This window comes from Pipistrellus hanaki (genome assembly GCF_964339955.1).
Source record: "Pipistrellus hanaki genome assembly, chromosome: 3".
NCBI lineage: Eukaryota > Metazoa > Chordata > Mammalia > Chiroptera > Vespertilionidae > Pipistrellus > Pipistrellus hanaki.
This window is the reverse complement of record NC_140505.1, coordinates 175531042-175554218: the sequence shown is the minus strand read 5'-3', so window position 1 is coordinate 175554218 and position 23177 is coordinate 175531042. Positions and strand designations below refer to the sequence as shown.

Here is a 23177-nt window from a genome sequence, read left to right as displayed (position 1 = left end):
TGCCCCACCCACCTCCAGCACAATAACCTTCCGTTCCAGAACCAGAGTCCCTGTCAGAGCGCTGGGGCCCCGGGGGGGCGGCCCAGGCTATCCGAGGCCGACCCCAGCCCCACGGGGAGCCATCTCCTCCAGTCCCAGAGGAGGGTCCAATGTCCCAAAAAAGGGCACCCAGAGTTCGCCGGCGGAAACCCGAGCTGGCTCCCGGGCCGGAGCGGGGCGCTCTCCCGGCGGCAGACGGCTCCAGCCGCGGTCTCCTCCCGTCGCTCCCATGCCTCGTCCGGGGGCTCGGGCCTCGCTCGGACCCGCTCCCCGGGCTCCACGGCGCGCGGGCGGGCGCCCACACAGCCCGGCCCTCGGCCCGTCCCCCTAGCAACAGTCGCCAGCACCGGGGGTCCGGGGAGGCCTAGCCGGGGCGCGGGCCCTCCCCCGTCTCCCCCTCGCGGGCCTCGGAAGCCCGTGCGGAGCGCGGCCGGTGAGGGAGGTCACTCGGGGCCCGTGGGGGGGCGGTCACTCACCCCTTTTCCTCTTTTTCCCCGGGAGGGGCGGTGCTGGGTCGTCTCCCCGGCCCTCACCAACGCCTCCAGGCGGCTCCGGCTCGGCTTCGGCGGAAGCGGTCACCTCACTCCATAGCCTCCGCCACCCGCGCGCCCTCACAGGCTGGAGCCGGAGGAGGGACCGGGGAGGGGAGGGGAGGGCCTGGGGAGAAAGTAAGGGAGAGGGAAGGAGACCCGGAGACCGGCCGGCCAGGGCATGACGTCACTTCCCGCTGGTTCGGAAGGGGCGGGGCCCGCGGGGGCCGCCTTGGTCTCCGCCCCCCGAGGATCAGGTGGGGGTGGGGCTTCGGGCCGGGGGCGGGGGCCGCCTTGGTCTCCGCCCCCGAGGATCAGGTGGGGGCGGGGCTTCGGACCGGGGCAGGGCTGAGGCCACCTTGGGCTCCGCCCCCCGAGGATCAGGTGGGGGCGGGGCTTCGGACCGAGGGCGTTGGCCACCTTGGTCTCCGCCCCCCGAGGATCAGGTGAAGGCGGGGAATCGGGGGCGGGCCCTCGTGGCGGGGCGGGGCTTCGGGCCGGCGCGAGAGCTAATGGCGGTTCTTTTGACTCCGCGGTGTCGTATTGGCCTTGGCAGCCAGAAGCGAGCTCTCCGGCCCAGTGCGGAGCGAGTCCGCGTTTCGTAAGCCGTGGAAGTGGCTTCTGCCGGAAAAGGACAGGTAACCCAACCAAATATTAGAATCTAGGGGAGGGCGGCTGAGGGGAGCGGTTGGTTTGGCCCTAGCTGCACCTCAGGTTTCTGGGGCCTGCCCCCTTCCTGGCACCGCCCCTTTCCTGGTCTTGGCCCCGCCCCTTCCCGTGCTTCTGCCCTCTCTGGTCTGGACTTAAGATCCCTGATGGAGCTTTCCCAACTACTCTCTCTTTGGGAAGTCCAGGAAAGCAGCGATTTTCAAACTTTAATGTCATTTGGGGATTTTGTTCAAACGCAGTGTGTGGATGCAGGAATAGCCTGATAATCCGCGTTTCTTATAAGTGCTGTTGCAAGGTTGTGGGTCCACTTGCTGCATTTAGAACTACTGGAGGTTGGCCGGGACCGGTTTGGCTCAATAGATAAAGCGTCGGCTTGGGGACTGAAAGGTCCCGGGTTCGATTCCGGTCAAGGGCATGTACCTTGGTTGCGGGCATATCCCCGGTAGGGGGTATGCAAGAGGCAGCTGATCCATGACTCTCTCATCGATGTTTCTAACTCTCTATCTCTCTCCCTTCCTCTCTGTATAAAATCAATAAAATATATTTAAAAAAAAAAAAAAAAAAAAAAAAAGAACTACCGGAGGTTGAAGTATTTACTAGGTGGCAAGTTCCTTGAGCGCAAGTTCCTAGTTCTTCCAGCCCACTTGTTTAATGAAGGTTAAAGGCACATGGTCCGTTGGGATATATCATTGTCTCCACCACTCAGACTTTTACCTTCTCCACCCCACTCCAGCCCTACCCCATCCTTCACGCCGAAAGTTGGTGCAATCTTAGTAACTATTGTATAGTTTGCTTAAGATTGGGGGAGTAGAAAAAAAAAAAAAAAAAAGCATAAGCTTGTCCTAGCCCAGTGGTCAGCAAACTGCGGCTCGTGAGCCACATGCGGCTCTTTGGCCCCGTGAGTTGTTAGCAAAGGCCAGTTTAGGAGTACCCTATTTAAGTTAATAACAATGTACCTACCTATATAGTTTAAGTTTAAAAAATTTGACTCGCAAAAGAAATTTCAATCATTGTACTGTTGATATTTGCCTCTGTTGACTAATGAGTTTGCCGACCACTATACTAGCCGGTTTCTCAATGATTTAGAGCACATGTGTCAAACACAAGGCCCGCGGGCCAAATCCAGCCCGCCAGGCCTTGCAATGTGGCCCGCACCGCACTGTCATCACTGCATTCCGCTGTCAGTTTATGACATTGTCAGTTTATGACTGTTCAGTAAACCATTCGGCCCGCGATTTAGGCTGGATTTTAGATTTTGGCCCCTTCTCTGATTGAGTTCGACACCCCTAATTTAGAGCATCAGCCCAGGGACTGAAGAATCATGGGTTCAATTGTGGTCAAGGACATATACCTCAGTTGCAGGCCCCATCCGTCCGGATCGTGGGGGAGGCAACCAATCGATGTGTCTCTCACACATCCATGTTTCTCTCTCTCTTTCCCTGCCTCCCTTCCACTCTATCTAAAATCAATGGAAAAAATAGCCTGGGTCAGGGGGAGCAGAAGAATATCCTTGGGTGAGGATTAACAACAACAACAAAAAAAAAGCACAAGGTTGCCCTGGCCTGGTGATTCAGTTGGTTGGAGCATTATCCCGATACACCAAAAGATTGTAGGTTCCATTCGCAGTCAGGGCACACACATAGGTTGTTGTTACGAAGCGAGTCCCCAAGAGATAAACCACCGGAGCCAATTTGATTAAGCATGCTAGAATTTATTACAGATTCGAATCTGGGCTCAAACCTTGGCTGACGCAGCAGCCGGCAAACACCCAGGCAAGAGCCCCGATGGAGGGGCAGTCCCTCCTCTTATACCTCTTTTTCCCATCCCATCCCACTGTTGGTCTCTCACTCTCTGATTGGCCCCTCAGGACAAAGAACTGGCCGTCTTTAGCTGTTCCTTAGGTGATTTACACAACCTGGCCTGTTTTGCTTCAAATAGAATGTCTGTTCTGACTCCCAACGGGAGTGCAGCATGCTGCGGTTTTTTTATGACCCCAATTTACCAGCCTGATCTGGAGGGAGGCCTGCATGTCCCACCCAAAGGAACTCCCGGCACTGAGTTACCACCGACCTTACTCCTTTAAACTTCTTCCCCCTGGCCTGGTCTGTCTCCAGAGTCCTTATCTCTTGGGCAGACGGGGCCGACTGTCACAGTTGTGGGTTCCATCACCAGTCCAGGTGAATATAGGAGCAACCAGTCAATGTTTCTTTTTCTCTCTTCTCTCTCCCTTCCTCTCCAAAGACAATAAAATCATGTCCTCAGATGAGTATTTAAAAAAAAAAAAAGCATAGGTGTCAAAACTGAAAAAAATTAAATATTTAAATTTTGTGTAATTTAAACATGTGTTGGTGTTTTTTTGTTTTAATTTTCAGGATGTTCTGGTCCTTTTCAACCTACTCAGCTATGGGATGGTATTATTCATTCCCATGAGACTCAAGTGGAAATAAAAAGAGGGAGGCATCATTTACGAACACACAAAGACTGTTTTACTGGTTCTGATACTGTTGGTGTAGTATTAAGTCATCTTATGCAAAATATGTGCCTAAGTAGTTATGATCTCTCTCGTCTTAAAGGAGTTCATCTTTGCCAGTTCTAATGAACCATAAAGTATTTCAACTAGTAGGAGTGAGGCTAGTCAAAAATGAGAAGGATTTAATAATAATAAAAAAATACTGTAAAAAAAATGAGAAGAAATTGAAATTTAAAGATTCAAACAATAGACTACATAGGTTTCTAGGCAATAAATCGTCTTACTTTTTTGTGAAAGAAAAAAGGATGCTGGGAATGGATTTAACAGATAAAATAAATGCAAAAAAATCTTCAAGGTTAGTGTTAATTGCAATACTGTATTGTATTTAGATTATGGCAGAACAGTTGTCATTGAGCTAAAATTGAATATTATGCTTTCAGTATTTTTCAGAAGTCAATAAAAGAAATAACCGTGCCGAAACCGGTTTGGCTCAGTGGATAGAGCGTTGGTCTGCGGACTGGAAGGTCCCAGGTTTGATTCCGGTCAAGTTATGTAACTTGGTTGCAGGCACATCCCCGGTGGGGGGTGTGCAAGAGGCAGCTGATTGATGTTTCTCTCTCATCGATGTTTCTAGCTCTCTATCCCTCTCTCTTCCTCTCTAAAAAATCAATAAAATGTTTTTTTGTTTTTTAAAGAAAAGAAATAACCATGTAAAAATTCATCATTTCAGCATTTGCTCTAAAACTGTGGTGGAGGACATTAGCACAAATTTTGCAGAATTTATACCAGGAAAAACTTTATATCCTGTGATGAATTGTATGTTTCCTAATTTTGAAAAATGACTTAACCAAATTAAAAAAAAAAAAAAAAAAGACAAGGTTTCTGGAAACTGTGCAAAAGTTTTCTATCATAGTAACAGTGTTCACCTTATAATTATTCTTTAAAATATATTCTTCTCTTTATTTACAACCCTAATCTATCCTCTTTTGGTGATATTCTATGATATTCTATTATGTAATAACTAGAGGCCCAATGCACAAATTCATGCACTGGAGGGGTCCAGCTGATCTGGTAGATTAGAGTCAGGCCTATCAGGAGGAGGAGATGGCTAGAGGTTGGCCAGCCAGCCCGCCCCTGATTGGAGCCCAATCAAGGCTGGGCCGGTTGGGGGAAGAGAACGCATATGATTGGCCCTGGGGACCTGCCCCTAATTGGGGAGGGGGCCAATTGAGGGCGGGTCAGCTGTGGGGAGGGTCTGTGGGTGGTGGGTCAGCCAACCCCACCCCTGATTGGTGTAAGGGTGCCAATCAGGGTAAGAACTGCCTGGGGGAGGGGCACAGGCCAATAGGGCTGGTGGGGGCTGATCGGGGTGGGGCTGGCTGGGGAAAGGGGCTGTCGGTGGTGGGCTGGTCGGTCCCACCGCAGAATGGGGGTGTGGTCTGATCAGGGGCCAGCAGCCTGCAGGAAGGGCCGTGGGTGGTTGGCCACTGGCCCTGCCCCTGATCAGAGTGGGAGGGCTGATTGGGGGTGGAGCTGGCTGGAGCCACAGGCTATTGGCGGCAGGCTCTGCCCCTGATGGGGGTGGGGGTCTAATCAGGGGTGGGGGTGGGCAGGGGTAGGGACTGCAGGAGGTGGGCTGGCTGGCCCTGCCCCCTATTTCTGTGAGAGGAGCAACAGGGGCAGGACGGCTGAGTTGGTGGGAAAGGCCAGGGGGTGGGAATTGGCTGCCACTCCGCCCTTGATCCTTGATCGGGGTGGGAGAGGCCTATCGGGGGCGGGGCCTACTGGGGGGAGGGGCCTAGGGAGGTTGGCCAGCTGGCCTCAGCGCCTAATCCACTGGTTTGCTGGCTGTAATGGTGTCATAGCAACTGGTCATTCTAGTTATGGCATTCAGGTGGCTGGCTTTTTATATATATAGATTTTATTACTTGTGTATTTATTGTAAGCTGCCTGAGATATTTTTTGGAACTAGTGAATATAAGATTAAGTTTAATAAGTTGTTATTTGAAAATTTGGTCCTATATATAATATAATGGAAAAATTCACTTATTATTTCTTAACAGACCAGAAGATGAAATAGTTTCAAATCCTCTAGCACAGAAATTGGTGAGAAAAGAATTAAGGAACTTATTCTTGCAAAGAGAGGGAATCTGGCTTACCTCCAAATATCACAGTTGACAAACCTGTTCTCCTGCTTTCAAAAAAAGGTAATTTGTTTTCATTATTTTTTTCAGAAGTTTGTAATGAAGAACTGACTTTAAAAAAAGTAAACTTTATATTTTAGAACAGTTTTAGGTTCACAGAAAAGCTGAGCAGAATGTATAGAGAGTATCCATATACTCCTTCCTTACTGTCAACATCGTGCAACAGAATGGTGGTTACAATCCATGGACCTCCAGTGATAAGATTATTGTCAAGCCCATAGTTTACATTCATGTTCACTCTTGGTGGTGTGTATTCTAGGGGCTTTGACAGATGTATAATGACATGTATCTACCATTATAGTATCGTACAGAAAAATCCTCTATGCTTCACCTATTCACCCCTCCCTTCCCCCTAACCCCTGGCAACCACTGATCTTTTTACTGTCTCCAAGAACTGACTTTTCAGATATAATAGAAGCAGTGTGTTTGGCATATTGACTCACTATTCTCTTCCCCGTAAAAGTTTCCTTCTACCTAGCAATTACGTCAAAGAAGACAAGTGAGGCAACTTCGATCCAATAACATTTAGTTTATTTTTTGCAACCATGATCAGATTAACCGAAGGTGCTATACTCTGCACTACCAGTCCTTATTCTTTTTAATCCAGTACCATCATCTTCTAATGAGTGTATCCTCTGTCCATTGTGTGAAAATAGGAGGAATATATATAGGCTTAAGACTTTCATTAAGACGGAGATTTTAAACATTAAGTAAGAAAACAATAAACTATTAAGTGTTATATATATAGAGAGAGATTTTATGTTAAAACAAAAATCAGCCAAGTCTGGGAACCACTGCTTTAGTTTAGGCTGCTTATTTTATAGACTAGAGGCCCAGTGCACAAAATTCGTGCACGGGTAGGGTCCCTAGGCCTGATCTGTAATCAGGGCTGATTCGTGCCTTCCAGCTACTGCTCGGGGCCTTCCTTCATTCCACACCACGCCCTGGTAGTCATCGCATGTCATAGCGAGCAATTGAACTCCATGTTTCCCAGTAGAACTCCCGAGAGGACACTTTGCATATTTGCCATATATACATATGGAAAATTAGAGAAATTGGATAATATGACAAGTTTTTACAGTTAACTAATGGAATTACAATTTAGACCTAGATTTTCATACTCTTTATCTATTGTTTATCATTATTATTGCAACAAAGTGTTGTGAATGATAAAATGTGGGAATGAAGTGTGTGTATTTGGTATGACAACTGAATGTGTCAGCCTTCAGAATAGAGGAACACAAAAAACTGTTTTAGTTTTCTAATAATAGTATTGTTTTCAGAGAAATAGTTCTTTAATAAGTTACTAATAGGACTTTTTCCTTTTTTTTTTAAATCCAGTAAGGTGGGTTTTTTGTTCTTTGATTTATAAAAAGGTTTGCAAAAGAGAACTAACTTCAAATTGACCGGTAGCTCTTATATTTAATGCATTAAAAAGTTCACTTTTTTTTGGAAGTTACAATTTCATACTAAAACTTTTGGGGGAAGTATATTAGGAAATTTCTCTGCTCTAACAAATCAGACATGAATAAAGTTTAATGCTATCCACTGAAATCTGATTCTTCTGTGATCCTCAAGCACAAAAACAACCCCATGAGAGCTGTGCCCATATGTGGGTATTGACAAATGTGGACTGATTGGCTAGAGGCTATTTATGATCTCAAGTCTTTACTAAAAGATTGTTAATTTGATTTCCTTTTGGCCAATAGCTCACAGGTAGCAAACTCAGGTGAATTTAGGAGCCAAGCAGACTTGAGAGCCAGTGAGTACTTAATCATCAAAACATATAGGAAAAAAAATATACTATTGTTTTGCTTGAAATATATGGCCCTTTCAGGCTATTTTTCCTTTTCCGGCTTAACACAAAGATATAATTACAGGGAAATTAATTTTTACTGTAGTAAAGCCAACAGAACAATCCCATGAAAATGGTATCTAGCACTCGGCTGGGATACAGCAGAGAGCAGTGGATTTGTGGTTAACTTGAAATAACATGCAATGCAAAGGGGGGTACCCACTGATTCATATCAGCTGACTTTGGTCAGGGATTAATTCAAGCCAAGAGTAACAAGATCTTTTTTAAAGAGAAGCTTGAAACCTAGAATTTTATATGAAATATCCCATTTCTATTCAGGTTATTTTTAAAATATATATATTTTATTGATTTTTTACAGAGAGGAAGAGAGAGGGATAGAGAGTTAGAAACATCAAGGAGAGAAAGACATCTATCAGCTGCCTCTTGCACACCCCCGACTGGGAAAGTGCCCGCAACCAAGGTACCTGCCCTTGTCTGGAATCGAACCCTGGACTTTTCAGTCCGCAGGCCGACGCTCTATCCACTGAGCCAAACTGGTTTCGGCCTGTCCCTTACTCTTGATTGGAGCTTAGGCTCACAGTTTTTAGCGATTGGCTATCATCATAAAACTTTTTAAAAGTACAAATTGAAGAAATGTTATATATTATATAACATTTTAATATTTTCTTCTGTGGTGTCAAGGTACTGCCTGGAGTCTTTTTTTCACTTCACTAATGTTGCCTGCCATGTAAATTGTACCATTCAATATAACTAATGCACTGTAGAACATTCTATCAAAGGTAATTATATCACAGGGACATTCTAACAAACATATTTTGATATAATACGGGATTAGAAAACTGTGGTATTTAGTGACCTTTTAGCAAAATGAAAGTAGAGTGACGTAGTATCGCAACTTTTTTAGCTACGTAGGTGGCTATATAATTCCATGTTGAAAACAAAATATGGTTTGATAATGCTGGATGTAATTACACAGGTGTTTGGCATATATAGAATTATATAGACAATTTCCTGTATGTTTGAAATATTTCTTAACAAAAACTTCTAAGTTGTAAAAAAGAATCCACAAGCCAAATACAGCATCATAGCATTTTAATTGCTACTTTTAATTGGCTACTAAGTTCTATAATCTCCATTTTTTGTCTCATTCTTTGTCATTTTGGTAATCCATGTAGCAGAAAGTGAGATAAGAACAGAAGCACTGGAGACAACACAATTCCATCTAAGATTGTGGTTGTAGCTGGAACCAGTTTGGCTCAGTGAATAGAGCGTTGGCCTGCTGACTGGAAGGTCCCGGGTTCAATTCCGGTCAAGGGCATGTACCTTGATTGCAGGCACATCCCCAGTGGGGGCTGTGCAGGAGGCAGCTGGTCGATGTTTCTCTCTCATCCATGTTTCTAGCTCTCTATCCCTTTTCCTTCCTCTCTGTAAAAAAATCAATAAAATAGGTTTAAAAAGATTGTGGTTGCCCAACAATAGAGAAGAATTAGGACGGCTACTTATTATTATGGCTATTGCATCAGAGCCATACTTGTAATGCCTACAAGTTACAAAAACAGGTAACAAACTATAACAATGTGACAGTTTTTGGCTACTTTAAAAACTGTTCAGACGGACAACAGTGTAGTAATTGTGATGGAGGCGGGGAGAGATGATGGGGGAGGGTTAAAGAGGGATAAGTGTTCATGAATGGAGACCTGACTGGGTGGTAAACACAATTCAGTGTACAGATGATGTGTTGTGGAATGTGAGCCTGAAACATGTATAACTTTGTTAACCAATGTCGCCCCAATAAATTCAATAAAAAGAGGGGAAAAAAACTGTTTGAGATAATGTAATCTTTCTGTTTACAGTATAATAAAACAGTTGTCCTGAAAATTCTTGCCAAAGCAGTTTTTCATACCAAATCATTATCAAAAATACGGGCAGAACAACTCATTTGGTTTCTACTGGAATATCACTCTGAGCTCTTCAAGGTATCTCTGGCATTTTGCCTGGGCACATTGAGTACCAACCAAGCTATTTCTGTTAAGCAAAAAAGGCAAGTAATTCACTTAATAAATAATCTATTAAGTGCCTGGAATGTGCAAAGTTTGAAGAAATGCTCTCTTCTCCTACCCACTAAAAAGAAGGAAGCCGACTTAATGTCAATATTTGAAAATATATTAATTCCTTCAACCTATTTCTGGTGCATTACTATGTGCCAGGCACTGTTTTATTTAGGCGCTTAGAATACATTAGCAAACAAAACACGAAGATGAGAATCCTTGAAGAGCTTATATCCAGGTGATCATGACAGACAATAAAAAAATACAGCCCTCACTGGTTTGGCTCAGTGGAGGGTCCCAGGTTGGATTCCAGTCAAGGACATGTACCTTGGTTTCGGGCACATCCCCAGCAGGGGGTTTACAGGAGGCAGCTGATTGATGTTTCTCTGTCATCAATGTTTCTAACTCTCTATCCCTCTCCCTTCCTCTCTGTAAAACAGGGGTCTTCAAACTACGGCCCGCGGGCCACATGTGGCCCGCAGAGGAGTCTGATCCGGCCCGCCAGGTTTTTTGGGCAGTGAGCGCAGCCGAGGTGTTACAGTAGGAATTAGTAGTTCATATAGTCCGGCCCTCCAGCTCTCTGAGGGACCGTGATCTGGCCCCCACTTTAAAAAGTTTGAGGACCCCTGCTGTAAAAAATCAATAAAATATATATTTTTAAAAATACACACAATTATCAAGTCAATTCATATAGTTTGATGGGGGCAATAATGTAATAGAAAAAGAAAAAAAGAGCAGGTTCAGAGGACTTATGGTGCTAGAGTGGGTATGACTGGGGACGTATTGTATTAAACAGGGTGGCCAACATTGGGCTCAAGGGGAGAGTAAAATTTGAGCAAAGACAGGAAGAGAGAGTCAACCAATGTCTGTGGGGTGGGAGTCATGGTTTAGGGGAGAGAGATTGGGTCCTAGAGCAGAGGCTCTGGGGGGTGACCCAACCCATTTTTAGTGAAGTGGTAAGCAGAATGGAAGGCAGTATGAGATGAGGTCAGAGATGTGGGCGCCCTTGTAGGCCATTGGAGAGACTTTGCTCCTCCTTGGAATAAAATGGGGAATCACTGGAGGGTTTGAGCAAAACAGTGGCCTGATATGACTGACATTTATAAAGACAGAGGCATGGTGCATGAAATTCATGCATGAGGAGGGATGTCTCTCAGCCCAACCTGCACCCTCTCTAATCTGGGACCCCTAGAGGGATGTCTAACTGCCCATTTAGGCCCAATCCCTACTGGGATCACAATCCAGGACTGCTGGCTCCCAACTGCTCACCTGCCTGCCTTCATGATGGCCCCTAACCGCTTCTGCCTGCCAGCCTGATCACCCCCTAACCACTCCCCTGCCAGCCTGATTGATGTCTAACTGCTCCCTTGCCAGTTAGATGGGCCCTAACTGCCCTCCCCTGCAGACCTTGTCACCCCTAAATGCCCTCCCCTGAAGGCCTGGTCACCCCTAAATGCCCTCCCCTGCAAGCCTAGTCACCCCTAACTGGTCTCCCCTGCAGGCCTGGTCCCCCTCAACTGCTCTCCCCTGCAGGCCTTGGTCCTCCCCCCCATAACTGCCCTTCCCTTCAGGCCTAGTCACCCCCAACTTTCCTCCTCTGCTGGACTGGTCACCCCTAACTGCCCTCCCCTGCAGGCTTGATCACCTCTAACTGCCCTCCCTTGCAGGCCTGGTCCCTCCCAACTACCCTCCCCTGCTGGCCATCTTGTGGTGGCCATCTTGTGTCCACATGGGGGCAGCCATCTTTGACCACATGGGGCAGCCATCTTGTGTGTTGGAGTGATGGTCAATTTGCATATTACTCTTTTATTAGATAAGCTGTGGCTTTTGTGTTGAGAATAAATTGTTGAGAGGCAAGGGTAAAAGCAGGAACATCTTTTAGCAGACTGTTGTAATAATCTGGGCAAGAGGGGTAGCAATAGAATTAGTAAAATGTGATCAGATTTACAAAATATATCAAGAAAATGATTGTTTTTTTAGTCTCACTACTGTATTTTAATACTGATAGTGGCACTTTTTTTTTTTAATATATATATTTTATTGATTTTTTTACAGAGAGGAAGGGAGAGAGAGAGAGAGTTAGGAGAGAGAACATCGATCAGCTGCTTCCTGCACACCTCCTACTGGAATGTGCCTGCAACCAAGGTACATGCTCTTGACCAGAATCGAACCTGGGACCTTCCAGTTCGTAGGCCGACGTTCTATCCACTGAGCCAAACCAGTTTCGGCAGTAGCTGTGATGATTTTATGACAGAATTTCAAGAATACATACAGGCCAAGTGATTTGTTCCCCAACAAGTATTCAATTTTGATGACACAGGCCTCTTCTAGAAGAAAATGCAAACGAGAATCTACATTACACTGAAGTCATTGCAGGACACAAGTCAGTGAACGATAGGCTGATGTTATGGTTGTGTGGCATCATGAGCAGAGACTTTATTTTATTTTTTTTATTTTTTTTTGCCCCCCTCCCTCTCTCCCACACATCCCCTCCCTCCCCAGAGTTTTATGTCCATTGGTTGTACTTATATGCATGTATCCAAGTCCTTCGGTTGATCTATTATCTCCCCCAGATCCTCCTCCCCTCCCCGCTGTAATTTGACAATCTGCTTGTTGCTTTACTGTCTCTATATCTATCTTTTGATTCATCAGTTTATAATGATCTTTATTATCCACAAATGAGTGGGGTCATGTGGTGTTTCTCTTTCATTGATTGGCTTATTTCACTCAGCATGATGTTCTCCAATTCCATCCAGGTTGCTGCAAATGATGAGAATTCTTTCTTTTTTATGGCAGCATAGTATTCCATTGTGTAGATCAGTGTTTCCCAACCTTCTCTCATGATGAGAATCACCTGGTGGAGTTGTTAAAACGCAGATTCCTGAATCCCAACTAAGAAGTGCTAAACTAGAATTTTTGGGAACATATAGGTAAAATTGCATACCTAACTTAGTGCTCTGTATATAACATCTGTGTTAGAGCACTAGTTAAGTATACAATTTTACCTATATGTTCCCAAAAATTCTAGTTTAGCACTTCTTAGTTGGGATTCAGGAATCTGCGTTTTAACAACTCCACCAGGTGATTCTCATCATGAGAGAAGGTTGGGAAACACTGGTGTAGATGTACCATAGTTTTTGGATCCAATCATCTGCTGACGGGCACCTAGGCTGTTTCCAAATTCTGGCTATTGTAGATTGTGCTGCTATGAACATAGGGGTGCATATATCCTTTCTGATTGGTGTTTCTAGTTTAAATATATTTTAACTAAATCTAAAATAAATATATCTAAATAAAAAAATCTAAAATAAATATATTTTATTGATTTTGTACAGAGAGGAAGGGAGAGTGATAGAGAGCCAGAAACATCGATGAGAGAGAGTCATCGATCAGCTGCCTCTTGCACACCCCCTACTAGGGATATGCCTGCAACCAAGGTACATGCCCTTGACCGGAATCGAACCCGGGACCCTTCAGTCCCCAAGCCAATGCTCTATCCATTGAGCCAAACTGGTCCCGGCTGATAGTGGTACTTTTAGTAGTATTTCTCCAAAGCCTGTACAAAAAAAATTGTTTCCTTCATTTTTTTGTTTAAAAATTTTGTCTCATATCATAAGAAATTAACATTGGTTCAAATTTTGTAGTTCTGTCAACCTTAACTGAAGTTTTTTTTCCATTATTTCAGAGAAAAAGGTGGTAATTAGAATATGCAAGAGATAGTCCCCATATTATGAATTTTGAATGAAATATATTCTAGAAACTCATTTGTAACTCAGTTGTTATGTACATAGTTATTTTTGTTTTTGTTTTCATCAAAATCCTATATCATAAAGGGCAAATATGCAAATTGACCTAACTGTGGAATGACCAGTTGTTATGATGCTCACTGACCACTAAGGGCAGGGGCAGATACTCAATGCAGGAGCTGCCCCCTGGTGATCAGTGCACTTCCACAGGAAGAGCACCACTCAGCCAGAAAACTCTGAACCAGGCTCATGGCTGGTGAACTCAGCAGCACAGCGGCAGCAGTGTTAAGGACACTCGGGGGATGTCTACCTGCCAGCGTAGGCCAGGCTGAGGGACACCCCCTCCCCAAATGCACAAATGTCGTGCCCCAGATCTCTGGTATATAATAAATGGCCTGGCTGGTGTGGCTCAGGGATTGAGCATTGGCCTATAAACCAGGAGATCATGTTCAATTCCAGTCAGGGTACATGCCCAGGTTGTGATTCTCAATAGGGGGTGTGCAGGAGGCAGCAGATTAATGATTCTGTCATCATTGATATTTCTACCTCTCTCTCCCTGTCCCTTCCTCTCTGAAATCAATAAGAATATTATATATTTCATATATATGTATATATGAAATAAATGGAGGTTGGGGAGCCCAGGTTACATAAATGTTTAATTCTACAGTCACTAAACCCAAGCTCATGTCTATAGTTTCCTTGTGAAATGGGGGCCAGATTTCCACCAGGAATTTAGAAAGGGCATTTCCTCTCCCTCTTCCTTAGCACTTCCAGGGGTCTTCAAACTACAGCCCGCGGGCCACATGCGGCCCGCAGAGGAGTCTGATCCGGCCCGCCAGGTTTTTTGGGCAGTGAGCGCAGCCGAGGTGTTACAGTAGGAATTAGTAGTTCATATAGTCCGGCCCTCCAGCTCTCTGAGGGACCGTGATCTGGCCCCCACTTTAAAAAGTTTGAGGACCCCTGAGTCTTAGCCTATCACTTTTTTTTTTTTTTTTTTTCCCTCATCCTGCCTCCTCTTCTGGGTAAATGAATCCTCCTCTTTCCTACATACAGGCAAGAAATTAGAAAGGATTTTTTTCATTTTTTGACCTTCCCTTCATGTCAAAGTGAGCAGTGTTTTGAAACATACTGGCCTCAATTTTGCAGCAGCCCACAAAGCAGAAAAGGAATTGACGTGGACTGCAGGAAGTGCGGATGAGGGATTCAGGAAGCAGGGAGAAGCCCTCTCATGACTGGTTTCTGGAGATTAGGGCAGGAGGTATTTCAGGGTTCCTGAAATGGCGGCATTTATAATGGAGGCTCTCAAATGTGCCAAGTTTTTCCCTGTTACGGAGCTTTTCTATGCTGTCTACTGTCTGTCTGGAACATTTTTCTCCCAAATCTTCTTATGGCTCACTCCTTCCCATCTGTTCAGGCTTCTGCCTACAATGTTACTCTCAGCAGAAGCCCTTCCCAATAGGATGGCTACCCATCGTCCTCACTCTGGCCTGTTACCCTGCTTCATGCTTACTCAACAGCACTATCACTACTTGAAAATAGACTATGTATTTGCTGATTTTTTTTTTTTTAAAAATTTGTGGTTTTGGTGTGCTTTTTAAAATTTATTTGCAGGTGTTGTGTGTGTGTGTGTGTGTGTGTGTGTGTGTGTGTTTTGTTTTTTTTAATTATCTTTCTCTTCAATGAGAATGTAAGCTTCAAGAATTCAGAAACATGATCTGTTTGTCACCTAGAACATAGCAATCACTCACTAAGTTTTTATAGAATGACAGAATGAATTAATGGAGACAGCTTCATGACTCGAAATTGGCAAGAGTATAGAAGCTAATGCAAAAGGCAGCCTGGGGCCCAGGGGGAAGAAGCTGTGTAGACAGGAGGTTCAGCATTGGTAGGTGTGGGGATGTCCGCTGTAGCAATATTAGCTGAGGGGGATACATGTAGTCTGGGATTACCTTTGTGTAACCAAAACCCGGAAAAGGAGCATTTATCCATTCTAAGATAATAATGTTTTCATGTATTTTAGAGCCACTATTTACATACTTAACATGTAATTACAATGTAAGATTATTTAGATCAGGGATTCTATAGTACCGTAATTTTTTAAAGACCATTACACTAATGACTGCTTAACCTAGTTTCAGATGTAGTTCACACTTGAAAGTAGACAACTGTAAGAATTCTAAAAAAATTTCAAGAATTCATACCTTTTATAATTCAGAGGTCTGCTGCCCACCTCTTCTCCCCAGCTGGAATCTTTTCCCCGACTCACTGGTCAAAACCATTAAATTTTTATCTATGTCTCTGGATAAAATAAAAAAAAATCATATTAAATATTTGAAAATCCCTGTTTTTATGCAGACACCAGTTACTTTTTTTTAAAATATATTTTATTGATTTTTTACAGAGAGGAAAGGAGAGGGATAGAGAGTTAGAAACATCAATGAGAGAGAATCATCGATCAGCTGCCTCTTGCACACCTCCTATTGGGAATGTGCCTGCAACTCAGGTACATGCCCTTGACCGGAATCGAACCCGGGATCCTTCAGTCCGCAGGCCAACGCTCTATCCACTGAGCCAAACCAGTTTCGGCACTAGTTACTTTATTGGACTTGGTTAGTAAGAAACTGAAGAAGCTTCTGCATGGAGAAGATTCAGATGCCGTATCAGGTACTAATTCAGACTTATTCCTTTTTTATCAACGATAGTTATAGCCAAGTAAGTTGGATGGGACTGAGTATGTAATAAATATAGAATGATGACATGTAATAAGGGGGTTACATTCAGGCTACTTGTTAATATCTCCAGAGCAAGTTCTCTAGTTTTTTCTATGTTTTGTTTATTTTTTGGAAGCCCTGTGGTTACCTTTCTTCTAAAGAAGTGAACACTTTCTCTCATTCTGCTCCCAAGTCTCACCGCCCCTTCAGCCTATCACCCACTGCAGCTTCCAGGCTCCTGCACTCTCTGTTGTCTGTCTGTCTCTGAGTCTTCCTATTGTTTTTCATTCTCTCTCCCCTCCCTCCTCTCTTTTAGGAAATGACCTAATTTTACAGAGAGGAGCCTGGCCAGCAGTTGAATAGGCTCCAAGATTTTTTTCATTCAGTGTCCTCTGGCAGTTCAGCTCATTCCCTAACTTAGGATTTCTTTAAACTAAAAAATAGTTTTAATGCAAATTTCCAAAGATTGTCATGTGAGAGACAAAATAGCATAATTGCCATAACTGGGTTATCAGGCCCAAATTGCCTGGCCAAGTCCTTTAACCTCTTTATGCCTCAGCTTCTTCGCCTATGAAATGGGGAAAATAATGACAAATACTTCATAGTTATAAAATACTTAATATTTAAATTAATGATATATTATAACCTATAAATATTAAATACTGCTAATGTTTAATATTAATGGACACTAATGTTGAGCCTACTATGTGTCAGGCACTAACATGGATTTATGAAATTATTTATTCTATACAATAATCTATGTAGGTATTATTATTATCCCATTTTTATAAATAAGATAACTGAGGCTTAGAGAGATTAAGTAACTTGACCAACTAGAAAAGTAGTTAACATTTTTTTCCTGTAAAAGATGGTTCCTAAGGCATTACTAATTTTTAGAAAAAAACATTCATAGAATAGGACATACATTTATTTGCCTGAGTTACTGGGATTTCTCAGCTATTTTCTCTCATGTCCTTCTTTGAACACAGGGCATATGACAACAGAAATGTTACCACCTGTATTCTATCTGTTTTGATGCAGTTAAACAATGATGCTAAGTATTCTGAACCTAACATCAGGGATCTTTTCAGATTAATTTGATCTCATCTAACTTCAAAACAAACCTCATTTGGCTGCCATTTACTCTATTAGCTTTTCACATTCAATTCTTCATGATTTTTGGCTTTTGAGGAAAATGTAGGAATTGTAGGCATTTTAATATCCATTTCCATTCAACATCCATTCAACAATATGCTTTAAAGGGAGATAATGAATATAAGTGCTTTGCACAGTGCCATGTGCTATAAGCACTTGGACAGTGAAGAGGTATCTGTATTTTTCCCTAAATAGCTTGACTATTTTGTCTTTTTTTTTTTTTTTGGTGGGGGGGGAAGGGGTAAGGGAGGCCAGGGTATTCTGTTTCTTCTTAAAGTTTATCCCTCATCAGTAAAATTGTCACACTATATCAATATGCAATTTAATGGACTTTTAAAAAACCATCTGTATGTTCTATTATGATGCTCTTTTCCCCATATTTGAGTTTCTTACCAAGTAATTGATTACTTGAAATTCATCTGTTGATGTAAAAAGCTCCTGATATCAAATATTTATCCATTCAATTATTCACCAAAGATTTTTTTAAAAAATATTTACTACATATCAGACTTTGTATAAGCACCAAAAAATACCAAGATGTGTAAGATAATGTCTCTGCTTGCAATAAGCTCATGTTCCAATGCTCAAAGTGACTAGCACATAGATGTTTAATAGATATTTGGTGAATAAATTCAGTGGAAGAATTCTGTATGAGAGAGACAACCATTTTAAAGCAATCTATACTAATAAAAGGGTAATATGCTAATTAGACCAGATAGATCAGACGTTATTCCGGACATCCTTCCTGACAAAGCCTGAGGCATGGCCAGCCTGCAAACCACCTGTGCCCCCCCCCTCCCGGCAGGGACCCCCACACCGATCTGGGGCATGGCCAGCCTGCAAACCCCATGACCCCCCACCCTAATCCGGAGCCCCCTTCAGGGCAGGCCAGCCGGTCCCCATCCATGCACCAGGCCTCTATCTAACCCACATGTGTCAAACACAAGGCCCGCGGGCCAAATCCAGCCCGCCAGGCCTTGCAATGTGGCCCGCACCGCGCTGTCATCACTGCACTCCGCTGTCAGTTTATGACATTGTCAGTTTATGACTGTTCAGTAAACCATTCGGCCCGCGATTTAGGCTGGATTTTAGATTTTGGCCCCTTCTCTGATTGAGTTCGACACCCCTAATAACCTAATAATAGAGTAATACACAAATTAACTATCACTCCACCACACAAGCCATGCCCATCAGCCAATCAGGGCAAATATGCAAATTAACCCAACCAAGATGGTGGTTGATTTGCATATCAAGACAGCATAGAAAGAAGCCAAGCCTGAAGAAGGGAGCAAAGCTGTGGAGAAGCAGGTGGGGTGGCAGAGAAGGGAGGAAAGCAGGTGGGGCAGCGACCGCCACAGGAAGCCCTATTGCAGGAATCTTCCTCCAATGGGCCACTAGTCCTATATAATAAAAGGGTAATATGCAAATTGACCCTATCATCAGAACAATCAGAACAACTGCTGGACCAGTCACTATGAGGCACACTGACCACCTGTTGGTCCCTTTCCCTGGCCAGCAGGCACCAATCGTCTGATGGCCACCCATAGTGGGGGCGGGACTAGCAAGCAGGCAGGAACAGCCAGCCTCTGGGTCCCGTTCCCTGGCCGTCAGGCACCGAAGTCAAACGGGGAACCAGCGGTGGGTGACAGCGGGGGGTGGGATCAGTTTCGGCAGCTGGGAAAGATGGCCCTGATCACAGGCCAGGCCTAGAGAACATACCAGTGTATGAATTTCATGCGCCGGGCCTCTAGACTATACATATAAAAGGCTAATATGCAAAGTGTTCCCTCAGGAGTTCAATCACTTGCTATGAGATGCGCTGACCACCAGGGGGCGGCATGGAACATGGCAGGCAACCAGCAGTGGCGGTGGGGCGCTGAGGGAGTGAGAGAAGGAGGCAAAGAGGCAGAGAGGTAGGGGGTAACTCCATGGTGGAGGCGCATGGGTGGTAAGGGGAGGAGAAGTCAGGGAGGTGGGGAACCGGATTGGCCCTGATTGCTGGCCAGGCCTAGAGACTCTACCCATGCACAAATTATGTGCACCAGGCCTCTAGTCATAGTATAACAGGGATGTGTATGAGCCAGAGGAGGTTATGGAAGACTGGAGGATAATTTACCTGATCTCATTTGAGGGGACCAGACTAGGCTTGTGGAAGCGACAATGCCTACTAGGAATCTTAAAGAATTAGTAAATATTAGCTAAACCAAAAAAGCAGTGAAGGATATTCCGGACAGAAGGAACATTGTCAGCAAAAATAAGTAAGTGCTAGAAACTGCAGCCAAGGGGTTGCCAGGAATTGAAACTAGAGAAACAGGCAGATGTCAGGTTATGAAGGACCTTATTTAGCAACCATGGAATTCACTAGGCATTTGGGAGCCGTCGAGTTATTTTTAAGAAAGTGATATGTCTAGATTTGTATTTTAGATAGAGCATGCATAGCTGCCATTGGGAGACAAGTTGGCCAGGGGCACTGGAGGCAGGGTTCTTAATTAGGAGGCTAGCGTGCTCCAAGTGAGAAATGACGTAAGCCTGTACTGTGGCAGGGGCAAGAGGGATGAAGAGGGGGGAGCAGGTTTGAGATATAGGTGACTCACAGATGACTCTCAAGTTTCCAGGTGGGGTGACTGCCACCGATTCAGAGAGAAACACAGGAAGAGGAACACATTTAGGGAGATGATTGAATCCGTTTTGGTCTTTTAATACGTGTGAGACATACTAGTCAAGATTTTCAGCAGGGAAGCTGAATGTGCAAATTTGGAGCTCAGGGAAGAAATAGGAGCTAGAAATAAATGTCTGGGAGCATGTGGAAATTGAGGCTGTTTAGAGTATATTGAGTAAAATAAGAGGTCCAAGGATAAGACATTAAGGGACAATAATGGTCAAGGGGTAAGTTAATGGAATCTATCAATGAGACAGAAATGAAATGTTAGGAGGGGACTTAGGTGAAGTTGTATTCATTAAGCCAAGGAAATACATGATTTTAAGGATTCCAGCTGAAACCAGTTTGGCTCAGTGGATAGAGCATCTGCCTGCGGACTGAAAGGTCCCAGGTTTGATTCCAGCCAAGGGCATGCACCTTGGTTGCGGGCACATCCATAGTAGGGGGTGTGCAGGAGGCAACTGATCAATGTTTCTCTCTCTGTGTCCCTTTCTCTTCCTCTCTGTAAAAAAATCAATAATATACATACATACATACATATATATATATATATATATATATATATATATATATATATATATTTTTTTTTTTTTTTTTTTTTTTTTTTTTAAATGATTCCATTTTAAGGTGGTGATTTTAAGGTGGTGGAAGGTTAGGACAGCCACTGACCACGTGGAGCCAATTAATAAGAGCTGATTTAGTGACTTGTATTTTTAAATAGACTTTTATGCTTTTCTGCTGCTAATCTGTCTTTGTCAGTTTACTTTTCAGGCCCAGCCAGGGGCCCAAAGAGGAAAACATTTTTTCTACCCAATAGTTCCAGTTCATTAGCCATGTCACTTCAATGCCTCAAATTCCTCTAGAAACTGGGGGAGTAGTTCCTCACTACTTCTTACACTGCATGGGGTTTTTTGGCCATCAAAATAAAGTATGTAAAATAAAAGTGTTTTTGCTAAACATAGAGCACTTGTGAAGATACAGTATTATTACTCTGAAGCAAAATATGAGTATACTGGGCTTTCCACGCCCCACCTTTCCCATCTCCCTCCTCCTTCCCCCACCCCAAGGCACCTTACCTTTACCCTTCTCTCTCCAAGCTCCAAGGCCCCTACTTTTGCCTCTGCAACTTGTTTCCTGAGCCCATTTCTTCTATCACTTACTTCTCCTACCTCTGTGACTTTCTAAATAAACCTTCTCTTATTTAAAAAAATAAATAAATAAATAAGTATAGTAAATACAATTATCTACAATATTTTTTTGGGGGGGGGGGGGGGAAATCTAGAATAAGGCCAGTTTGAGTAAATACTTTTTTTGTATTGTTTTTAACTTGCTTCTCCTATTGTACTTTTCTTTTTAATTTTATTGTTTTTTATTTATTTCTTAAAGTATTACAAATAATAATATATATGTTTTAAATATATATATTATTTTATATATATATAAAATATATTTAAAATATATATAAAATATATTTAAAATATATATAAAATATATTTTAAATATATATAAAATATATTTAAAATATATTTTATTGATTTTTTACAGAGAGGAAGGGAGAGGGATAGATAGTTAAAAACAGCAATGAGAGAGAAACATCCATCAGCTGTCCCCTGCACGCCCCCCACTGGGGATGTGCCCTCAACCAAGGTACATGCCATTGACCGGAATCGAACCCTGGATCCTTCAGTCTGCAGGCTGATGCTCTATCCACTGAGCCAAACCAGTTTCGGCTATGTCTCCTTTTTTTTTTTCCAAGTGACCTTCCCCCAGCCTCTCCTGCCCACGCCCCCTCACCCCCCACATGCCCTTACCCCACTTCCAGTGTCTTACGTCTGTTGGTTGTGCTTATATGCTTGCATACAAGTCCTTCAGTTGATTTCTAACTGTGCCTCCACCCCCCTATAACCCTCCCGACCTTCCTGATGTAGTTTCACAGTCTGTTAAATGCTTCTTTGACTCTACTTTTGTTCAAGTTTATAATGTTCTTTATTATCCATAAATGAGTGAGATCATGTACTTTTTTTAAGGCTTCACATTTTGCCAACGCCTAACATACAAGGAATTTGAAAAACTCAAGGAAATGAGAACTTAGTATCTTCACCAGTTGGCTCTTGAGATTACTACCGTAGTAACCCCAGCATCTCTTGGAAACAAAGAATGAAATTAATTAAGGAATTTCAAAAACACCATCCATCGGGAAGCTTTGCATTAACATTTCTGTGGCAGAAAACCACCATTTGAGAATGTAAACAAATCTCTGGGGTTTCCTCAAACTAACACACTGACACCTCAGGGGCAGAATAGCTTCCAAGCACTGTGAGTGTAACCGCGCATAAAATGTCAAGGAAGGTGGTCAAGAGGTACAAACTTCCAGTTATAAAGTAAATGAGTCCTGGGATGTAATGTACAGCATGGCGACTATAATTAATAATACTTAAGTACATAGTTGAAAGTTGCAAAGAGAAAAAATTTTTTTAATGTTAGGGAAGGCTGAAACCGGTTTGGCTCAGTGGATAGACCGTCGGCCTGAGGATTGAAAGGTCCCGGGTTCAATTCCGGTCAAGGGCATGTACCTTTGTTGCGGGCACATCCTCAGTAGGAGGTGTGCAAGAGGCAGCTGATTGATGTTTCTCTCTCATCGATGTTTCTAGCTTTCTGCCTCTCTCTCTTCCTCTCTGTAAAAACTCAATAAAATATATATTTTTAAAAATGTTAGGGAAGTTTTTAACTTTAAAAGGGGATATGTTAAGTTCATGTAAGCTAATGTACTTAATTATCATGCTGCTGAAGTCATGTGCTAAATGTGCTACTAGGGATCTGGTACATTTACTATCTTTAGGTTGATTTTCCCACAGAAAAGGAACATTTCATACCTGAGTTCTCTAAAGAAAACTTGCACTTTCCTTAGCATATATTATTTTTAAGCTATTCCCTTGGGCTGCTATTACTTAAAAACTGAATCATCTAAATAGTGTAAGGCTAAGAAAGTAGATTTTAAAAGCCATACATTTAAAATTCATGAATATCTAAAACCATGATTTTGCATTATCTACTACTTCTTTAGAGTATTTTATGGCTTTCTTCTTTCCTCTCTTCTTCCCTCTTTCTATACCTCCCTCCCTTCCTTTTT

The 23177-nt window shown here is 43.2% G+C and overlaps 2 protein-coding genes across 4 annotated transcripts in view; one reads left to right on the top strand and one right to left on the bottom strand.

The window, feature by feature from the left end:
• Positions 1-764, bottom strand: part of SCYL2 (SCY1 like pseudokinase 2) — a 53730-nt gene extending 52966 nt beyond the window's left edge. For 2 of the 3 annotated variants that reach the window (XM_084876386.1, XM_084876388.1), the window contains exon 1: positions 516-764. The gene's annotated coding sequence lies outside the window, so the exon portion shown is untranslated. The remainder of the gene's footprint in view (positions 1-515) is intronic. The other variant, XM_084876387.1, reaches the window with a different exon arrangement.
• A 317-nt stretch (positions 765-1081) lies between these two features.
• On the top strand, positions 1082-23177 carry DEPDC4 (DEP domain containing 4; the record flags this gene model as incomplete). The annotated part of the gene is given in 14 exon segments (XM_084878295.1): positions 1082-1129; positions 1131-1166; positions 1168-1207; positions 3611-3826; positions 3829-4063; positions 4149-4206; positions 9002-9262; positions 9264-9287; positions 9582-9769; positions 13462-13472; positions 16115-16186; positions 22075-22136; positions 22140-22169; positions 22172-23177. Coding segments are annotated over 14 exon segments (1398 nt in total). The 3' UTR covers positions 22289-23177.